The sequence below is a fragment of the Podarcis liolepis genome, assembly GCF_965112155.1.
Source record: "Podarcis liolepis genome assembly, chromosome: 6".
NCBI classification, from domain to species: domain Eukaryota; kingdom Metazoa; phylum Chordata; class Lepidosauria; order Squamata; family Lacertidae; genus Podarcis; species Podarcis liolepis.
In genome coordinates this window covers 58,850,023-58,873,106 of record NC_139559.1, presented here as the reverse complement: position 1 = coordinate 58,873,106, position 23,084 = coordinate 58,850,023, and the positions used below count along the sequence as shown (strand labels likewise).

General features: G+C 41.3%; 1 protein-coding gene across 14 annotated transcripts in view; it reads left to right on the top strand.

Annotated features, from left to right (window-relative positions):
• The window catches only part of DAB1 (DAB adaptor protein 1), a 573,658-nt gene that overhangs the window by 488,030 nt on the left and 62,544 nt on the right, over window positions 1–23,084 (top strand). For all 14 annotated transcript variants that reach the window (XM_083510312.1, XM_083510306.1, XM_083510307.1 and 11 more), the window contains 2 exons: window positions 11,714–11,853; window positions 16,308–16,406. In XM_083510312.1, coding sequence (XP_083366438.1) covers window positions 11,714–11,853; window positions 16,308–16,406 — 239 coding nt within the window. The remainder of the gene's footprint in view (window positions 1–11,713; window positions 11,854–16,307; window positions 16,407–23,084) is intronic.

The window sequence follows — 23,084 nt, the reverse complement described above, 5'->3', positions numbered from 1 at the left end:
GCTTATGGCGACGCGGCTTCACTTCGCAGGCTGGGTAGCGACTCTCAGCACCGCGCTCACTCCCGATGTCGATCCGTAGCCTTTAAAAAGGCTCTTTCACGGTACCGGGGGGCGCAAAGGTGCCCACCGAGTCTCCTTGTTCTCAGGCTTCAGCGCCTGAGATTTTAGGGGTCCCCCGCTCGCCGTAGCGGGTAAGACCCGAACTTGCGAAGCAGTCCTTCTCCGGAGCTCGGAGGTAGGACCGCCATTAAGCGCTGGCACCGACCGGAAGTCCCCTCCCTTGGGGGTTCCCTGGCTGGCATCTCCCACCACTCCTCATCGTTCAGCCAGTCCCTGACAGCTCACCACTGATTCTTGCCCCCTTTATGCCTCCATAAAATCGCTGAAATGGATCTGCCGTTTGCATCCTGAATATGTAGGGAGATAAATTTTGGGGAGTTTCAGCTCAGCCCTAGATTGTTTCATTGTCCAATCATTCTTACAACTGCCCTCAACATTTAACCGGAAGTTGCCCAATTTACAGTGCAATCTCAACCATGCTTGCTCAGAAATAATTCTTATTGAATTCAATGGGGCTTACTCCCAAGTAAGTACCATTAGGCTATATTATGCAAAGTTCCATGTTGTTTTCCTTTTGAACCAAAAACAGTTTTAGCAAGTTCACCAACTAAAAGAATAGGCAGGGAGGGACTACTTAACTATATCCTTTGCAGTTTGGTAATCGTTTTCCACATGCTGCTTTTTACTTGCATGTGGGAAATCACCTTGGTGAACAGCTTGGTGGGTGCCATTTTGAGCACACATCCTCCAGTCACAATCCAGCTGTTGAGGGCAGCTTTTGCTGCTGCTTTTCAGTGAGAGAGAATGGGGGGAAATACCATTCTGTATGTCACATCTAGTTTGTCCCTATATTTGAGCCAAGGCCCATCAGGACTTAGCACTGAACCTGTTTTTTTTTTAATTATGTGACTTAGTCCTTGAAAATGTGAAGCAGTAATAAAGAACAGCTCGTCTCTAAATATGTAAAGATTTTATTTCTCTCATGACTCATTAACCCAGTCTGCTCAAGCTCTACCAATGGGATATTCAGAGGTAAGGGCCTTAGAGTCAGACTTTTCACAACTGTTTTATAAATCAACCATCATATTCAGCCTACAGCAACTTAAATTGATTTCCTCTTTTCATTTTCTCCGTTGCAATGATGAAGAGTTAACGTCCATCAAATTTTGCTTGTGCTACCTTCTTAAACTCTTCTTGTCCTCATGAGCAAGTTCAAACATGTGCAGGATTGAGCCCATCAAACACAGTAGGATTTACCACTCAGAAAGCTTGCATAGGAGCAGGCTGCATGTTCTTAAATTTTCTACATAAGTGGGCTCCAAAGCTAGACTTTTGCACTGCAAATGCTCTTCTATACCACAGGCACTCTAATGAAATCTCCACTTTAATATTAACAAACATTTATAGAAAAAAAGCAGAATTGAAACATAATTGCTTCCGGCTGTTATGGTCTTTCTAGAAATAATAATATAACTTTATCTTGAAAGTCCTAAATTCAAAATTAAAATTCATCAGTCAGCTCTTTAGAACTAGAGTGTGAAATTGATCATCTTTCTTTGCTTCCATTACCCTGGAAAACATGTACTCAGTCAGTGTCTCCTGCAGTAGACTTCCACTAAACAATCACACTGAGATTTATCTAAAAGTTTAATCAAATGTAATTTATACAGAGGTCATCACGGTAATTTTGCCCTCTTGTCTCAATCACAAATTCCGGTTTGTGCTATTAAGAAATAATTCAATCTGCCATTAGTTTATCTCACAAAAATGAGTTGCGTGGCAAGACCCCTCCCCCATGTGAAATGAAGACACTGGACACGTTATTTAAAATTAATGGGCATAAAAAGGCCACAACTTTATTGATTACAGAATTGAAAGGTATTGGCCTTGGGCATTGGCTCCTATCGACTACCCGGCATGGAGACCGGGAAGGGTTGTCCACAAGCCGTGGGAGTCCTGTTGAAGTACGCCAACTAGGATCCCACGGGTGTCACCGCTCGGGGGCGTGCCGGAGGCCCTTATCTCCCTAGGTTTCAGACAAGGCAACGCCCCCGGAGTCCTCTACCGGACTACCCTTTCCTTGGGGGAAGGTGATGGCGCTTCCTCCCCCCCCCATTCATTTGCCTAACAATAAACCCCTGCCAATGCCTAACCGCCAATACCACGGAAGTTGTGACGATTGCTACGAGGTAGGCGAAAAAACCAAAAGGCTGACAGTGCGCCAAATTGGAAAAATTCCTACCAGGCCCCTTGCGGCGACCAACCGGAGTCCATAGCAAGGTCATAGCTAGCTAAGCCTAAGGGTGGGTGGGATGGGAAAACGGCTCAGCTGGCAAGGGGAAAGAGGGTGGTCCCCGGGCGTGCCTGGCCTTAAGTAGGCTAGGCCACACTCCCCCAGCCCGCCGATTGGCGGGCAGGGTCGCAGGCACGTCCGGGGATTCCCTGGATCTCGCGGGGGCAAAAGGCCAGCCCCCGCGTGTGTGGGAGGGGGTAGCCTGCAACCCCCTCTCCTCCCAAGCTTGGAAATGGCTGAAATGCACACCTCAGATATCTACTGTTATTTGCTGAGGCTTGGGTGGAGAGGGAAACCCTTAAAACCAAACAAAACAATCAAAAGAATGAAAAAGCAGCACACCTTGATATACACAATTGACTTCCATTTCAAAGTCATGTCTAATATTGTGGGAGGGATGGTATAAAATGGCAGATTGCAAATAAACACAGAAAATAGCCCTTTATTATACCCTTGGTGCTAGGAATTGAGATGTACAGAGGCATTTGAATATAGTAATGCTATTCAAGTACTAATCATGCAAAGTGCTGTAAAAAGCTCTCAACTGGAGTTTACCATGAATGACAATGCTAAACAAAATGAAAGCACTGCTGAGATGATAATCTAAATAACGTGATGGTGTAGTTAAGGTATCACTGTATTTCCACATACAATTATGGGTAATTTTTTGAAATGCAACTCTAATGGAAATTCACCTAAGCTCTGGAATAATCTTCATAAGTATAGTCCTATTGGGTACAAAATTCTCATCCTCTTGAAACCAGTGGGAGTTTAGCAGCAATTTAAAATAAAAATAAAAATGGGAGCAGTGTCAGTTGCAGTGTTCACTTCCAAACAAACAAACAAACAAACAAACAAACAAACAAACAAATAAAAATGTTGCACAAAAATATAAACACACACACAAACACATGTGCATGTTGCTATCTCAATAGGAAGGAATTTCCCACCATTCTCTTAGTAAGCAGGTGTTAGAAGAACTCTGCTGGGAGGAGCAAGTTGATCTTTGTTGACATCTGGAGACAGGAGTTCACCTTGAATTTGAAGCAGGTGTTAAGCACCTTCTAAAAGGAGTGGATAGGCTATGTTCCTGGGCAGGTCCTACGAGAAGGAGCCTTTGAAGAAGCCAGCTAGGATGTCGGAAAGGCTTAAATCAATGTATGAAAATGTCCACGGAACTTAAGTTAATGACAGACCCATTCAATTTTAACAGGTGGCTTTTTGACACTATAGCATATGAGTAGAGATTTTTTTTAATAACCCTTGGGTAATTATCTGTGGTGGTGAGGTGGTAGCGATGGGAAGGGCCACAAGCTCAGTGGTAGAGCATTTGTGCTGCATGAAGAAGGTTCCAGAAAATTATGCATGCTGTACATTTAGAACACATCCTCTCCCCTCCCCCTCCCCCCGCAAAAAGTGCTTGGAACTGTGGTTTGTTAAGGATGCTGGGAATTGTAGCTGGGTGAGGGATAAACTATACTTCCCTGGATTATTTTTAGGGTGTGTGTGCTTGAATGTGCTTTTAAATCTATGCTATGTATGCAGCCTCACTTATTTATGACCTTGGAGGCTGACAAGAAAAGAAAGCTAGATATATGTTTGTTTAAAGTACTTTAGGTATGAGGCTGACTTTAGGGGAAGCGGGTTGGACTAGATGCAATGGCAGGGGAGCTTCTAAGCTTACAGGTTCTGGCCTCCAGGACAGAGTTGTTTTCACAGAGCCTAGGACTTGCCGATCAGAAGGTCGGCAGTTCGAACCCCCGCAATGGAGTGAGCTCCCGTTGCTCGGTCCCTACTCCTGCCAACCTAGCAGTTCGAAAGCATGTCAAAGTGCAAGTAGATAAATAGGTACCGCTCTGGCGGGAAGGTAAACGGCCTTTCTGTGTGCTGCTCTGGTTCTCCAGAAGCGGCTTAGTCACTCTGGCCACATGACCCGGAAGCTGTACGCCGGCTCCCTCGGCCAGTAAAGCGAGATGAGCACTGCAACCCCAGAGTCGGTCACGACTGGACCCAATGGTCAGTGTTATGTACTGATGTCCCCCCCCCCCTGGGCCAGCAGGGGGATACTGTAGATAGTTATGCAAATGAAGGATCGAAAGTAACGTTCTGTGATTGGATAGTTTGTATGCAAATGAAGGATCGAAAAGTGACATTCTGTGATTGGGTAGTTTTAGAAAGTTGCAACAGTTGCAATTGTTCTGGAGCTCTATATCAGCAGGCTGACTGAGCTCCTCAGTTAGTTCTGTTCTGGCATCTGAATAAAGAAGAGCTGTTTGAAGAATTGCTGTGTCGTCTGATATGTTCACCCACAACTTAACAGTCAGGGGTCCCTTTACCTTTACCTTTACTCTTCTCTCAAAATTTCCAGGGCTTCTGAATGGTATCTGGCCTACCTTTTGACAGATATGAACAGATTATTAACAGAGATTGTGGCTAGATTTCTGGCTGCAAAAATCTGACCGCTAATTAAACACATCAAAATTTTAATCTGATTATGTTATTTACTTACCCCCTTTTTAATGAAACTTAGTCTTAGTGTCCACATTATGTATTGTGTTGTATAGCTTATTTTAGACATCTTTTATATATTCCTGACATCTTATATCACATATGTATTACAGCCTATTTTAATGTATTTAGGACATGTATTTTACATGCATGGTTCTTGGTTTTAAATTGTTGGGTCTATGACCATATAATAAAGAGGTAGATTTGAATAAAATTCTGTTGCATAGTGTGGGGAGGAAGAGAGAGATTTCGAAGTATTCCCCATTAGGTAAAAGATGGGGGAATGCAAGTCCTTTCCTGATTGAGGGTTAATCTTTTTCTAAGGTGTTGTAGCACCTTAGAGGTCATTCCTGACTGCAGTGTTTTGTATTCTCACCATGTCTGCGCTATAAAAATGCTAATTGCCTCCACGAAAACATAGAGTGTTTACAGCGGGGCTGTGTGTGCTACTGGATCAGATCCCTTTGAGGTTTGAAAAATATGTTACCTCAAGTTTATACTCTGAATGTATGACAGATAGTGTGTGGGCAGTTTATTAGTGCAAAAGACAGGGCAGTGTCATACTATAGAGTCTTCTGCTTAAGGCATGCTATTGTCTTTGCTGATAATATCGTTATACATTAAAAGTTTAAGAACCAAATGATTCACACTATGCCCTGAGGGGCACTTAGATTTAAATAAAAGGATATAATCATTTACTCTAGGTTATGGGATGTTGCTAAGAAATGTTTTGCCTTTTTAAAAAAGAAAGAAAGAAAAAGAAACAAGATTGGAAATATCATCTTTTTAAATTTCGAGCTATTCTATTTACCCTGAGTCTCGTCCAGGACAAGGCTTCTTAGTGGATGCTGAGCTAAAAGGACAGTGGTCAATTAAGAAGCCTGTTATTCCTTTCAAAGTCCTTTATGAGTAGAGCTGTAGCAGGCATTAACTCGCCAGTTTTGCAATGAGCTCTCCCTGGTTTGAAGCCTTAGGCTCCCTGATCCACAAAACCCCCATTCTCCATAGCTTGTGTCCGCAGAACTTGGTCTCAGCCTCAGTTGTTGTTGTTTCTCTAGTTGATACGTCTTTCGTTCAACACCATGCCTCTAATACTCATAATCTGTCAGCACCCCCATGAAGATTCGAGACAAGAAAGATGGGTGACTGGTTTATTAAACTATAACAACTATAGGATCTGCAATCAGAATAATTCAACCAAATTAACAAAAATCAGTGAAGTGTGGGAAGTGAGGTGTACTGTTAGCAGGGTTTCAACTCCCATCTCCTGAGCCAGCTGCCAGACACATGCTGTGACCACACAGCAGGGCCTGAGAAAACTCTTTACCCCTCACTGCATACTCCTTTGGGATATGAACCTGACATTGATACCACGGCCCTGTTGGCCAATATTCACCCGAATGCACCTAACAGGCCCACTCTGGCTCCGATAGCAAATGCAACCCCCCCTCCATACAGGGACAGAACAGAATTTGTTATCTACCTGTCTGGAAGCTATGCCCATCTATTATGAATGCCCTGCTTCTTAAACTTGAATATATGTTGGATACAGGTTGCCCAGTGAGAAAGAAACTCTGAATACTCAGGTGTGCTTCTTTTATTGTTCCTTTCCATATTCCATGACTCAGCCCTGGTGTGGAAGACAGTTCCCAGGCCTGAGTCCTGTTGAATACTAGCATACATTAAAAGCTCTGGAAAGGTTTATGGACTGTTACCTGAATGCAAGGTGAGGCTTTCACACAAGAATATGATATAAATCAGTGATTTATAAGACATCTTTCATGATCACTTCTGGTGATCTGTTGGTGAGAATAAGTAACCTCAAAACTATTCAGACCCCAGCTTTAATTTCCAAAATAGGTTCTATGGTCTTAGTTCAGTTTTTGTTTTGTGTAAATGTCATTGTTTCGTTGTTGTGTATGGGAGGGTGGGAAGTTTTTGCTAGCTTTTTGAGCTATGTAAAACAGCCAGTGGTAACAGGACTGCCTTTGCTTGAATTGCAAATTCAAAAATGCATTGAAGAGCTCTGAAGATTTATCGGTTGACTGAAAAGGATAAAGACAACCAGGTGTGATGTTCTAATTCGACAGCAAGCGACATCACTGCTAGTCACAGAGGAGGAATGTTTCCATATGGCACATGCATGTCTTAAAGGAGAACAGCACTTACACAAATTAAATGTTAGTGGCAAGACCCCTTAAAATGCTTCAGATACAAGGTCTTTGCAAACACCTGTACAATTGCATGTTTTAATTAGCTAGGCTTAAGTATGCCATTGTATGAGCACAGTGTGCAATATCTGCTGAGTCACTTATAACAGCATCAGTACCAGTGTATACCTGTGTTTCCCAACCTTGGGTCTCCAGCTGGTTTTGGGCTACAACTCCCATCATCCCTAGCTAGAAAGACCAGTGGTCAGGGATGATGGGAGTTGTAGTTCAAAAAAACATTTGGCGACCCAAGGTTGGGAAACACAGGTATGGACACCTGGATTCAGCAAGAAGCACATTGCTGTGATTGTGTTCTGATAATATACATATGTTACATGGGTAAGTAGTAATTTGAGATTTGAAAGATATTTCACTTTCCTCTGAAAACTTTCAAAGATATGCATCATTCAGTAAAATACCTCTGGAGGTAAACAGCCACAAGGGTAAATTACCTATATGAGTAAGAGAACAGTGAAGAGGAAAGAAGGGATATGTAGAAGCAAGAAAAGAATATACATCACAGGGCAGAAAAACTGAATAAGGCTGGACGCATCTTTAGGGAATAGAAAGCTGGTCAATTAATTCTGCTCTGGGCTTTCCATGCAGCCTTCCAAATTTGTTGTTCAGCTTAATGACGCTTCCACTCTTTCACCATCCCATGCAGTATTACAATATATTATAATTCAGAAATGCATTATTTATGCTGCTTTAAATCACACCCAGGGATCTTGTTCAATATGTTCCCTTTAAATGCTGTCATGTGTAATGAGAATATGCCTTGGCAAGGGGTCTCTTCAAATGTTACTATTTCCATACATCCCTGCGTGTGATAAAGAATGCTTACAGGTCTCAGGTATGACATAAGGCCTTTCACAGGACAGATCCTGTGAATATGACCCTGCAACACAGAATCTGGTTTTTTTATGCGAAAATTTAGAGGTGTGCAAATCCAAAAAAGTCCCAACTCCATTGTATTTAGAGCTTTGGAGGTGAGAATAGTATATGAACAGAACTGCACTTAACATTACCTTAAATTTAGAATGGGAAACCCCCAAATAAGGTTTTTCCCCTACAGACACTGCTACTTTTATTTCATTTATGCTTTCCTGCTTCCACTTTATATTCCTAAGGATGTCCATACAGAGATGGTGGAAAGGGCTTGTATAAAAAGCACAACATGGACTATGCATAATCAAAATTATACTTACATTGAACCACAGAAATGCTTATTTTAATCAGTTGACTAATGGGTTAAAATCAGAGCAAATGATTAACTAAACAGATGGCAGCCCTTATATCTGTATTCACTCTTTTCAAGGATTTTTTAATCCATTTGTTTGGTTTTAGCATTCATTTATTCTATTTTCATCTACTTTATAAATATGTGCCACCTCCGCAGTTTACTGATCAGCCTTTCAATTGTATCAAAGCACTTTATTTCTCATTATACGGTTTTTTAAATAAATGCTGAATATGCACAAACGATATAGGAAATTCATGTAATAGAACTGAACATCACCAGGTTATTGGTATGGGAAGTCCAGGCTCTGCCTGGTTTAGATGTAGACAGCATCATGCCTTCCAGATGTTGTGGTCTAGAGCTCTCATGGACAGTGGTCAAGAGACTATGAAAGTTGTAGTCCACAGCATCTGGAGCGTGCTGTGATGACCACGCAAGTGACTAGATAATCGGAAGCCAGCTAGAATTTAAGTGTTCCAACAGTGAGTGAGGAGTAACTGTTGTGCCATATCACACAAGCACACAGAAGAAAGGACTGTGGCAGTGCCTAACTTGTTAGATATAATGAAGATTGTTGACAAAAAGAGTTTGCAAATTAGATTTTATTTACTGCAAAACAAAATAATTGAGACAAGAATGTTTACACACATGAACGGCATGTAGAATAGCCTGATGGTGATGTTAAGCATTGTTGTGCATCCAGATGTGATTTTCCCCCCTCAGAGCTTAGTGTCGCAAATGTTACTTTATTGCTCTTAGCACTCAGTAGTAACATCTGCCTCAGCATTTCCCTCCAGCATAATTTAAAAATTACTTACAGTTTCTGACTCATCATCCATGTGCCATTAGTCTTTTAGAAAATGTTGTTTAAGAGCATGAGGATACAACCATTTGATAAATACTGTCTGGAAATTCAGACGAGAACTTGGTGTAATAAGGAGATGATGTGGGTGGAAAACTGTGAGGTTTTGTTGGCATCTCACCAGTTTCCTTACATGTTTGAAACTAATCAATCAGCCACAGAATTTACAAGCTGGCATCTCCCAAGAGGAAAGCATGCAGGGGTCCTAGTGATTTTTATTGTATTATTTTCAAAACCATTTGTGGGGATGGGACAGGAGGAAAAACAAATTTTGGAATTATTATAATTTTCTTAGAATGATGTGTATTGTTTTGCGTGGACAGGCGGAGTCCCCAGATCCTGCACGGTCCCCCCCCCCCCGTCATGTGGAATAACGACTCAAGACAACGTGCTATGGGATTAAATTGGCCACAACTTTATTAAATTTCAAATGTGGGTAGACCTTGGCTCAGGCATTGGGCGTTCTCCCTCCCTGGTCCCCAGCCGGGGACCTAGGGAGCATCAGGGTTATCCAGTGTGTGTGGGGGGGATGGGCCGGCTCTGGAGAACATATGTTCAAGCAGAGATGGCCGCCCCCGTAACGCCACCGCCGCAGGAGAGAGCAATGACGACCTTTCGGTGTACGGCCAAAGCCTCCCTTCAGAAAACCCCTTTAACGGGGAACCCTGGTATCGCCGCCGCAAGAGGAAGATGGACAAAAGGAATCCGCCCAAGGCCTGATACCGCCAAAGTTGTGACGTGTTGCTACGGGAAAGGCGAAACCTGCCAATGCAGGGAAATTCCTTTCCGGCCCTTTAACAGCGACCTTAACGTAGCAGCGCCCGCATACCTGTGAAGAAAAGTTAACCTGCAAAACCTGTGAAGAAAAGTTAACCTGCAAAATAAGACATTAACTGAGTGTGGGTAGGGTGGGAGAAGCTCTGGAGCCAAGTGAGGATTCCTAGGTAAGATCCTCCCTCTATTGTGTGGGCAGGTAATCCCTCCCCTACCTGGCCTGGTCTCCTTGGCAACGCTTCCCCCAGGTGGGATTGGACAACTGACTGAGGTAGGCGGGGACCTCCAGGTATCACACCTGAGGGAAGGCAAAGCCAAGCCTATGCTGTTGGGGCCGCTCCAGATCTAGGGGCTGCACGCGCCCACGCAAAGGGCACCCCCCGTTTTAAGCAGGGAGCAGTCATTATGATGCATAATGTTTTACTTTTACTGCACTTTGCTGAAGTTGTTGCTGTAATTGTAGTTATTGAGCCCTGTCCTTGGAACCGTTTGGTTGTAGGGCAATAAACAACAACAACAACAACAACAACAACAACAACAAATATTAAACTCTGGGTGGCTTACAACATATAAAAGAATTGTAAAACATTAGACATTAAATATTTCCTGATACAGGGTTGCCTTCAGATGTCTTCTAAAAATAATAAATGTGATTATTTTTTTAAAGTGGAATGTTGGAGGTTGTGGTTCTCAGAGGTTCAAAGTTGTGGGGAACTGGCAGCATTGTTAATTTGAGTTGAAGGTATCATACATGTTACTTGGTGGATTGATTGCTAGATTTTGACCTGGGATATCAAAAGTTCAAATCTCAGCCAAACTTGAGTGTTCCGGTATGGCTGGAGTTGGGCCAGTTCTTCTCTCTCTTTCATCCTAGCTTATCATGCAGGGCTAATTGTGAAGGCATGTGGAATAATGATTGTAAAACATGTTGCATAGTAGAAAATTTCGTAGCAGCTGCAACATTCCACATGGAAGGCAAATGATGCTCTTGCTGGCGACCTCCATTGGGGATAGTCTGAGAGCTTGTACACATTGAAGCATTTTTCAGCTGTTAATCCACATTTTCCCCATTTGAATTAAACCAGAATAATCTAATTTGAATCTGTATATGAGGAGCAACTTTCACCTTTCCGGTTTATACCATTAGTTGTTCACTGTTGTGTTTGTTCCTGCCTTCTAATTTATTGTTTCGATTATGCCAGTTACATACTGACAGAGCATGTAGACAGATATGCTATACATACAACTTGCTGTTGTTGTTCTAAAAAACCCACCCAAAAAGTGTGTGGAAGGACATAGGTGATTGTAAATTTGCTTGTACATTTTTTTGAAACGCATAGCAGGATACGTACTGAAGGACCTGCATCAGCCCTCCTCTATTCCACTGCCCTCTGGTGTGTAGGAGCCATCAACTAAGTTGTTTAAGCAGATTGCTGTTGGTCACACTTCAGTAGTGGTGGTGGTTGGGAGATAACATCTGTAAGATGGATTGTGGCTTTGAAAGTTGACTTGACTGGTATGCACTAAAATAATATTTAAAAATTCAATTCATTCCAGTTAAGGAGTAGAAATGCACACTACCAACACACACACACACACACACACACGGTTACAGTCTGAATAAAAATGGTTCAAAAACTTGGACTTTGATAAAACATATAGACAACAAAACAGATTAACACATCTAACTGGCCTGTAGACCTTTAGCTTTTCTACTGCTTTCATAAAATTACATGCATTTCAAAACTGCACCTCTCTCTTTTCAGGTCAGGATCGCAGCGAAGCCACTTTAATAAAAAGGTTTAAAGGCGACGGTGTTCGATACAAAGCAAAACTCATTGGGATAGACGAAGTTTCTGCGGCACGAGGCGACAAGTTATGTCAAGATTCCATGATGAAATTAAAGGTGTTGTGAAACTCTTCCCCCCCCCCCAAAAAATGTTATTGATCAAAGTATTACTTATTTGGACTGAGCCATTTTTATGTGAAAAGGGGATTTGAGGAGTCAAAGAGCTACCTGAAACATCACTTCCAACAATGTTCTTGCACCGATTCCCTGGTGTTTGGAGCCCTGATAGACTGCTTCATTGTCAATTTTTTAAAAGCCCTTCTTCCTATTAAAAGTCATGACATGGCCAATCAGATTTAGTCACATGGCTGTATCAATGCAAAGAAATGGAGGAAAATCCGCTTTGCTTGCCCTCAGTGACATCATCACATTGACTGTGGTGATAATGGCACGGGGAAGACCAAGCACATTTTAAAGGGGAGGGAAATACGTGAAGAGATTTTGGATTCAAAGATCCATGCCTTTTGGAGGTCATTTCTTATTTTAGATCAGGGATGGGAAACCCCTAGCCTTCCTAATGTTGCTGGACTGCAGTTCTCACCATCCCAGGCTGTTTGTCATGTTGGCTGGGATTGACAGGAGTTGGTGTCCCAGAACATCTGGAGGGCCACGGGTTCCCCTGTTTTAGATGGTGCAGAAGCAAATGTTCCCAGTTAACTTATATGTATTCGCAACAAAATCTCTGATCCGAGAAACAACATAGTCCATGCAAATGGGGTAAGGATAAGGGACATAAAACGAAGCAACATAAACGTGCAGTGGAATATGATGTACGTATTTATAGTTTATATGTTGACATTTACTACACACACATCTTGTGCTGCTACAATATTTTTGTCCGATTCTTTAAAAAAAGAAGAAGTTGGAAAGGGATTTTAAGTACTTGGTAATTAAGGAAGAACCCAATTTGAAAAGCTGGCTCTTTTTGTGTCTAAGCAGCATGTACCATGGCACATGCATAAGATTAAACTGTCTGTAGTTTCTTTCTCATTCATTCCTTGGTTCCATCTGCCAACAAGTGGTTTGGGAGCTTCTGGCTGTTAACAAGGCTAGGCTGGCCCTTTTGTCTCCATCCCAGAGGGTCTCAATTTTCATCTCTCCTCCAAAATGTTTGATTCCTGTTAGCATAATTGAGAGACTTGCCTGTGTAATGTTGAGAGGTTACTAGAACCAAAAGAAACAGGTGGTGTCACAAATTCAGATTGCTGTTTGCTCCTGCTCTATTGGTTTTTACCATGTACTGGGATGATTTTATTTATTTCTTTTTAAATATTCATGTCCTTCTGCTGAAAATTTACCTGCAGCATATTAATTTGTTTCTACTAAATGCATCCTTATTTAATGGCCTACATGAAGGGCACAGAACCTGGCCACTTGCATTTGGACTCTGCGACAAGTCACCATTTGTGCCAGATTCCTTCCATAAGCTTGCATCATTTGATAGGGATGCCCTCTTGTATCAACGGGGCTATGACACCACCCTTGAATCCCCGAAGCAAAGGCTTTGGGACATTTCACATAGCGACCTGCGATCTCGATCTCAAGTAATTTGTGGCCTGGTAGCAGCAGGAATCCGATATGGGTACGACTTTCAGATACCCTCATATCTTAGGAACCTGTCTGTACCAACCTATCGGTGTTTATTTACCAAAGCCAGACTAAATGTATTTCCATTGGAAGTGCTAAATGGTAGACTGATAGGCATCCCTTATCAGAATAGGCTTTGTTTATGTTCTCAGGACGTTGATTGCATGAAACATATTTTATTGCATTGTGGACAGTACGAGCAAGCAAGGGACCAACTGATCAAACACCTACTGGCAAAATCTGGGAAAATCTGAAGCCTCCCATATTAAATATCTTTTGCTTGTCAGATCTAATGATATTACACTGGCCGTGGCAAAGTTTCTCTTGGAAGTTAAAAGAAACAAGGATCATAATGCTTGTGACAAAACAAAATGATCGCCCCAGTTCCTTTCTCTTTTGTAGTTGGCTGTCTTAATCGTATTTTGTTCTGAAATTTTTGATGGGTCTTTGGACCACAATAAAGATTTAAATTTAAAATTCATAGGGATGCAGTGAATGTTAACTTGTGTGTACAGAACAGTTCAAAAACATGAGTAGTGGTTGCATATTATTATAGGAATATTTGTGATGTCTCACGATAAATCTCCAGAAAGCAAAAATCACTGCCCCAACAAAAAATAAACTAGCATTGTCATGTTATAATAATTTGGAATGCAGAATTTCTGTACTCAGTGGGTGAAAAATGAACATCATACTTTAGCTGCAGTTCATTTATTTTCAGCACTGTGTTCTTGTTATAAAAAAAGTATGCCTGGACATTCTGTTGTTGTGTCCATAACCTAGGTTTAAGGCACCATTTAGCTCCTAGCTTTCATATCTTGGTCTCTAACACTGATCGGAGAGTATACATTACTCTTGTTGCCTTGAGCTTGAAAATAACACAGGACTGATTGAATGTCTCAGGGTAGTTAGCACAACTGAATGGATGTGCAAACAGCCTGATTTAGGGTTGTGTGCTGGAGAGCTGCTTTCAGTTCTGGGATTAGTAATTTGTAAGCACCACATACCAGAGTCTGAAAATATTACTGCTGTGAATAGACACTAGAAATATAGATGAATTTTTTTTTAAGTGTGCATCCAAATAGCATGCTTTTGTCAGTTTCACATTACAAAACATTACTGAAAGTAGATACTCCAAATATATATTCGTTTCCATGGCACCAAGTACAATATATGTAGAAAATACAGCTTCCACCTCTAGAATATCCATGCAAGGACTTCTAAGTAGTAAATCTAATTTATTAAACAGAAACAAACAATAATGACATATGGAATGACTATATGTGGAAGCAAAGCATTGTAATAGTATTAGTAAATTTTGTACTCGATATCTGCAGTTCCTTTCCTTTTATTTTCTCCAAGTTTCTACCTATTCTTATCTCAGTTTAATGCCTCTTCTTCTTCCTTCCTTCACTCACCTTAGATATCCCAGTTTCTGAGACTTCTTCCCAGTCGCCACCCTACCGCACACAACCACTCATCACACCACACTAGCTCATCAGTGGTGTCACAAGTTTGACTGTTGCAAGAACAGTGTTATACAATTAAGCATAATGCTCCACCATAACTAGATACCATAAAAGGGGATCTGTAACATTTTAAATTTGATAGATGCTGAAGTAGGGCATTAAGACTAATGGATTGTATGCATACAGCAGATTAGGTGGGGATACTTTGTAAACTGTACTGCCCAAGATTAGAGATTGTGATGCCACATGCTTGAATGTGTCCTCAAGAGAAAAAATAAATCCATCTGTATAGAAAACTAGCATGTCTGCAAGAAAGCTGGGCTACAATCTTTCTTCTGGATACCTTTTTTCATATATGTTTTTGTTCATTTACACAAGGTAGTGTTAAAGCATGTTATTTTCCCCATGTTTAGCCCAAAGTTGTACAGTCTGATGATGTTTTTTTGCCACAAATGAGACCTGCAACAAATGCTTGCAGAAGTTACTGTTCTCTATTCAGGATTCCATCTGCTACTGCCATGTTGTTTCTTAGAGATCCCATTTTGGCTACAATCCTGTTCATACTCAGTACCAGAAATCGCTATTGGAAAGAGTATTGATGATACTATTTACACTAGCTTTAAAAATAATGAATTGGAACAGAAGTTATACAGCTGCTTCTAGCAACAGTGTTATATTCTAAATAATAAATGCATTTCCTAATGTGGCAAAGAGAAAGACTGTGGGTGTGGTTTGTCTAAGGGGTTCTAATTAATGCAACAAAAATAAAACACCATATTTTGGCTTTTTGTATGATCAGTCAGAGGCCTTATTTGTTGAGGAAAAAGTGCACTAGTCCTCTGGTTGTTCTGCTTCTGTGATTATATAATTCTTTATGAATCTAGATATTAAAAAGAAAAAGAAAGCTAATATTTGTGTAAAGGCGGGGGGGGGGATGGGAACTCAAATCAGAAAAGAAAGAGGCAAAGAATGTGGACACTAAGAATTTTCAACCTACTTCCCAAAATGGAAATTTCATCAGTTTCACCTACCTAGAAATAAAACATTCCTACTGTGTTCCAAGGCAGCAGAAAAAAGAAGAGGGAAATTATCAGTACAGTAAGATTTTGATTGTGGCAAAACTACATGGTTTCAGATGAAAAATGAATAACACAGTTCATAGCAGGAGGGTGTTTTGAAAATTGATATGTAAAGTGGATCTGCCTATGGAAGCCAGTGTCCAACATAGTCCTCAGTACATTTATACAGAAGTCAGTACCAATTAATTCAGTGGGCCTTACTTAATAACAAGTATCGATAAAAGAGAATATATTGTCCCAAACCAATGGAAAGTTGAAAGTGTTCAGTTCTTTAAGGAATAACGCACTGCCACTGCTCACTAACGTCTGCAGACAATGGGCAGAGACAAAATGTCAAATTATTTTAAATCAGAACCATTCTGTTTTCTCCCAACAGGGAATTGTTGCTGCAACTCGTTCAAAAGGGGAACACAAACAGAAAATATTTTTAACTATCTCATTTGGAGGAATCAAAATCTTTGATGAGAAGACAGGCGTAAGTAAAATAATAACACCAGACAACACAATTGAATCTCTTGGTACTTGTATCCTTGAAAGCTTCCTGTCGCTGGGCAGTAATTTTTGACCAATATAAAGTCACACAAAACAGATGAAATGCTTCATAAATTGCTTATTGTAGATCATGGATAGGCAAACTAAGGCCCGGGGGGGGCGGATCTGGCCCAATCGCCTTCTAAATCCGGCCCACGGATGCTCCAGGAATGAGTGTGTTGTTACATGAGTAGAATGTGCCCTTTTATTTAAAATGCATCTCTGGGTTAATTGTGGGGCCTGCCTGGTGTTTTTATATGAGTAGACTGTGTGTTTTTATTTAAAATGCATCTCTGAGTTATTTATGGGGCATTCCCCCCCCCAAAAAAAATATAGTCCGGCCCCCACACAAAGTCTGAGGGACAGTGGACTGCTCCCCTGCTAAAAAAGTTTTCTGACACCTGCTGCAGATCAAAGCAACAGCCTTCGATAACTAAGGCGTAGTTATTGTTTTGTTTGTTTGTTTGACACAGTAACTCAATGAAGCTACTTCTATGTCTGATATGATTTTATCCACATACCTTGAAGTTGTTAAAACCAGGGCCAGGGGCTTTTGTGATAGAATACATAAGGTGATGTAGGACATATTAAGGTCTCATTTCTGTCCATTTCCATGTGAAAGACAAACATTTGAACTGGTATTTTGTGTCAAACTACACATGATCTTAATTGCGGGGATGCAATTATCATGTGTATTATTGTTATTCAGATTGTGGCTGCAAGGAAGCCTAAACTGTCTCTGTCATAGGTGCCAACTCCCTGAGGCCTTGGGTGTCTGAGCACCCACAAAATTCCTCATGAAGAGGCTGGTCACCCACAAATTTCAGTGCCAGGGCTCCAGGCACCCATGGTCGCGGGACCAAGCTGGCACTCCTGGTCTCTGTTATGGGGGAGGGGAGAGAGGAGGGTTTTGTGTCCATATGTAAAGTGCTGAAAGTATGTACTAAAAGGGTAGTGGCTGGTTGTTGTTGTTGTTGTTATATTAAAATCTCATAACACAGAGGCTAAAGAATGGCTTGAAATTATCTCATAGTCAAATCATTATATTTCCATCACTTAAACAATTTTATTTTGGATTAACAGGGGCTTAAGTCAAACATTAAAAATAAAATCAGAACACACTGAAAAACAGCTTTTATCTTAACTATAATTATCTTCACCGTGGCTTATGCCCTCTCTTGAATTTTAAAAAGGATCTCAATTAAATTTTTATATAAATTAACTATTTAGCATGATGCTAGAAATAAAACCAGACTGATGGCAGATAGAATTAGCTTTCCTAATTAATATTATGTTATTGGATAACCAAGATCATTAAACTTACAAGTAAATAATGCAGTGTCAATTATGAAGAGTTATTGGGATAGTACTGGGTACTATATATTCAAAGTATGATGCACTGTTAGATTATCTAAGCTTATAACCTTATGCAAGTGTTGCTTTCTGCTTCCTGTAATTTACAAGTGATGCCAAGGAAGAGTTGCCAATGTTTCATGAACTTGTCCGCCAAGCTCATCCTTTCCAGTGTATCTGAAGTGGGATGTGAAATCTGTGAGGCATTATGGCAGTATCTGGGATTTACTAGGACATTTCCAAGTTACAGCAGTTCCTGTGTCCATAGGGAAATTGTCTTCCCCAGACTTCTAGAATGAGAAAAAAATGAGTATGAGTCAGAGGAAGCATCCACAAAGATGCTAGCACCTGAAAAAGAGGATTTTTAGCTTCACTGGCCAGAATGATAATATAATTTCTAAAGCTGTAAGAGAGTGAAGTCTGCTGTTGTCATTCCAGTAGTGGATAGTGTGACACAGTGTGACATTTCCAGTTGGTCACACTGCTGCTGCTGACCGGGAGGTAGAGGGGAAGTGGCAAAAGCACCAGCAGGATTAGTTCTGTTGGCGTGTTTGCACTGCACCACCATCTCTCCCACCCTGCTATATCGCCCAGTAAGCAACAACAGTGTGACTGACCGGAGATCAGTGAGTTGTGGCACCACACACCATGCACTACAGGATATAGGCCTGCAATTGGTGTGCTCTCATTCTAGTTCTCATTTGAGAACCTGCTACTGTCGATGTCATAAAATGAGGAGAAATCCCAGTTACAGGCCCTTCTTCCTACAATCACTTTATTCTGCTGATTCTGACTTTTCCTCATCCTGCCAGATATTCCACAGTGCACAATAAAGAAGAGAAAGTAGTTAATTAGCTGTGGTTGCTACAGTTGCAATATTCACATTGAGATTGGGCCATGGAAAGCAGTCTGAGGTGAGTCAGGAACTATGAGCCCCAAGACAGAACAGGGGTCAAGAACAGGACCAAGGGGCAAGCCAAGAGTTCAAACCAAAGAGCAAGTGAATTCTTGAGGTCAAATTGGAAGCTGGCCCAAATAATAACTTAGGATTCAGGAAGACCTTGTTTCTCAAGCAAGGATCAGCTGGATAAAGGCTAGTTCTTCCTACTCCTTTCTGCCTAGAAGGATCCAGTGATCAGCCTTGGTGGTCAATCAGGAAGGTTCTTCACTGAGGATGTTGCCACCTGCAGTTCATTGATTCTCTACATGGGGCAACCACACATGGATTTACAGCAGCTTCTGACTATTTAGTGTACTTCACATCATAAAACAAATAATTTCATTGCTGGAACTGAAAATCATGGATAGTTGCTGCATCCCTGTGTGGACTATAATCCTCCTGTCCTCTGGCTCTGCTCCACTGCCCCAGTTTGGATAAGTTCATTGTCATGTCATCATTTGCCAAATTATTACTTATTTCACAAAATGCCCATGTCTGATTTCTCTCATTTGTCTGCGTTACTCATGCACATACGTCTGACCTAATTTAAAAGAGACAAATGTTGATTTTTGTGCGCTTTGTATCTTGTTGGCTAATATTGGATTTTAATTTATCACAATAAAAAAATCAATGTGTAGCCCTAAACCAGCAAATTCTCTAAAAATTGGCATTGGCAGGCCTGACTTTAGATGGATGGTTTTAAAGGAACTGCTCCATAATTAGAGCTTAAAATAATGTATTTGGGTTACTGTCAGAAATCATGCCTGCAATTTTTTCCTTTGCATTTATAGCGTACTTTCATGTACTGCAAATGTAATATTCATGAAAAAATATACATTTTAATTAATATTTTATCTGTCTTTGTACTTGAAGTCTTGATGGGTGTGCTTGATGTACTTGCACTTTCTGATGGAAAGTGTCACTCAAGGCAAATACTGTCACTAAGAATTAGAACAATTGTTGGTGAGGTTTCACTCCACTTAACACTTTAATCCTCTAAAACACTGGAGAAAGAAAATATACTGTCCCTCTTACTAACGTGGGATGATTTAATTTTACTGTTTGTAATTCTTTTTGCTATTTGTGGGAGGAGGGCTGTGTTTTGAGGAGGGGGAAGTATGTCCAAAATGCATGCATGGATTTTTGGATTCCATCTTGTGAGGATGATTAGGGAGGCAGGAGAGGATATTTTAATTAATGATACCATTCCTAACTTGCGCTAGCAAGTTCCATATCCTAGCAGAGTTCTTTTAAAATTACACAGCGGTTATCTTGTTGCTGGCTTGTCTGAGCCTCACGACTTAAGATTCCTGGTAAGATCCCTTCTAATCCCTCCCTTAAAAAGAACAGACATGAGAATCTGATTAAATTTAATATAAAAGTAGTTTACTCACTAGTGATGTATGGAAGTGAGAGCTGGACCATAAAGAAGGCTGATCGCCGAAGAATTGATGCTTTTGAATGATGGTGCTGGAGGAGACTCTTGAGAGTCCCATGGACTGCAAGAAGATCAAACCTCTCCATTCTGAAGGAAATCAGCCCTGAGTGCTCACTGGAAGGACAGATTGTGAAGCTGAGGCTCCAATACTTTGGCCACCTCATGAGAAGAGAAGACTCCCTGGAAAAGACCCTGATGTTGGGAAAGATGGAGGGCACAAGGAGAAGGGGACAACAGAGGACAAGATGGTTGGATAGTGTTCTTGGAGCTACCAGCATGAGTTTGACCAAACTGTGGGAGGCAGTGGAAGACAGAAGTGCCTGGCGTGCTCTGGTCCATGGGGTCACGAAGAGTCGGACATGACTAAACGACTAAACAACAACAACAACAACAGTTTACTCACACATTCATTCAGGTTCACAGATAGATCCCTGAAGGCAGGCTTAGGTTACATAACTATATATCTACATCAGGCATAGGCAACCTCAGCCCTCCAGATGTTTTGGGACTACAACTCCCATGTTCCCTAGCTAACAGGACTAGTGGTCAGGGATGATGGGAATTGTAGTCCCAAAACATCTGGAGGGCCGAGGTTGCCTATGCCGGATCTACATGAACTGTCCCATAAGGTCCCAAGTGACCGCGACTGAGCAGTCACTTCTGTTAACACATAGGAAAACAAAAATGGAGAACACAGAAAGCAGAACATGGAGGCCATGTGCTCCTCTACCAACAACAGGCCACACCCACATCAAGTCACATGCAGTGGAAGTCTGTCCCAGCTCAGAGGAAACAGGAAGTTTTCTCCTGAGTGGTACAAAAATATCCCCTAACATGTCCACTGTAGGAATGTTGTACTTGACTGCTATAAGTTTCACATCCCACACGTCTTAGATTTGTAATACCCTCCATACCCTTCCCAGCCCCATCACAGAGCAACTGACTGATGTTTGCAGCAAAGTGACTGCATGGAACAACAACAAAAGAAAGAATAGGGGGTGAAGCAGAACCAGACGATAACCACATCAAAACCAAGGACTTACGAAATAAATGGTGGATGGGTGGATAAGTCCCATGGTGGGCTCAAGGAGCGGGGCTTCCTTAAATAGTCTGTGAGTAGCCCAGTGAGAGGGGAGTCTTCCCTCTGATCTTCCAGCAGCTCCTGGCTCCCCTGAAAGCCAGCTACCTACAGTAGTACCTCTGGATACGATTGGGATCCGTTCCAGAACCCCGTTCGCATCCTGAAGCGAACGCAACCCGTGTCTGCGTATGTGTGGGTCACAATTTGCCGCTTCTGTGCATGCGCGTGGTGTCATTGCTTCCGGGTCACCGCAGAGCGCAACCCGAAAGCGCTCAACCTGAAGCAACTTCAACCCGAGGTATGACAGTATTTGACAGCTGTGCAGGACAGAACCGTCTTTCTTACCTCAAGATTATTGAGTGAAAATATAGCTGTCTTAAAACCCCCCAAAATCATTAGTTTCTGATACGTACAAGGACTTGCAATATACCAAAAATTCTTCAGTATTTGTTTTTTTAGCAATCTCCCAGAAGTGGAACGGGTCAAATATGTGGGTACATTTAACTTATGAGGGTATGTCAAGCAGGGTAAAGTTTGGCCAATCAGGATAGAAGGGTTTTTAAAAAAACAAACATTTCCTTTCCTTATTATTCTGACATTTAAAGTGTGTAATATGTATATCCCAAGCAAATATGCCAAGTGCTATTTATTCTATTCGCTCACTTGCTGGCATAATTAGTCCTCTTGAGTCTCCTCAAAATGATATCGCTGAGATCGATATGCAGAATTTATAACTCGGGAACAGCCTATAGATTTTTGACATTTTCAGGATTATTTTAAGACTGTAAACCTGGTTCCTAATTTAATGGTTTTGTCATGTTTTGATATATACATATAAAGACATATTTTGAGGTTAAGAATACATATATTGAATATAAATAAAAATACCAGTAAAAATGTGGACTCCAGTAAAAATAAATAAATCAAAAACATTAACGCTACAACCAGTATGGATATATTTTTTAAAAAAAATGGCAACAAACTCCCACATGAGGACACAAGAGGCATAATGCTAACTTGGGCCAAAGTTCCATGTAGCCAATGCTCTGTGAAGCTTGCGAACATGGCATCCTGTTAATAATATAAAATATTTCCTGATGTTTTATATGATACTCTGCTGCAGCAAGAAGGAACAGATAGTTCCATGACATCTCAGAAGCTGACAGATTTGTTATGAATCTCTCATGGACTGATTAAATTCTGTTGGGTGGCACAAGTTTTCTGTGATTTTCAAGAGGCTGCAATATGCCCCAATGATAGGTAGGTACCACGGAATAATGATTTCATAATATAGTGCCTCCAGTTAATTTATGCCTGTTCAAAGCATTCTGTCACACACTAGCATGATCAGGGAGCAGAACTCAGGATGACATTTTGCTGGTTGAAGTAGTGTTGATACTTTTTTGTGTTTTTTGGCTAGGACAGCATCCCCCAACTTGGTGCCCCCCAGATGTTTTAGTTAGCAAAAGCCTAGAAGTCGCCCAGAGTTGCTGGAGCAACCCAATCAGATGGGTGGGGTACAAATAATTTATTACTACTACTACTACTACTGCAGGAGTCCCATATCTGCAGTAGCCAGTTATACAGCGGTACCTCAGGTTACAGACGCTTCATGTTACAGACTCCACTAACCCAGAAATAGTACCTTGGGTTAAGAACTTTGCTTCAGGATGAGAACAGAAATCGCGCGCTGGCGGTGCGGCGGTGGTGGGAGGCCCCATTAGCTAAAGTGGTACCTCAGGTTAAGAACGGTTTCAGGTTAAGAACAGACCTCCAGAATGAATTGAGTTCTTAACCCGAGGTACCACTG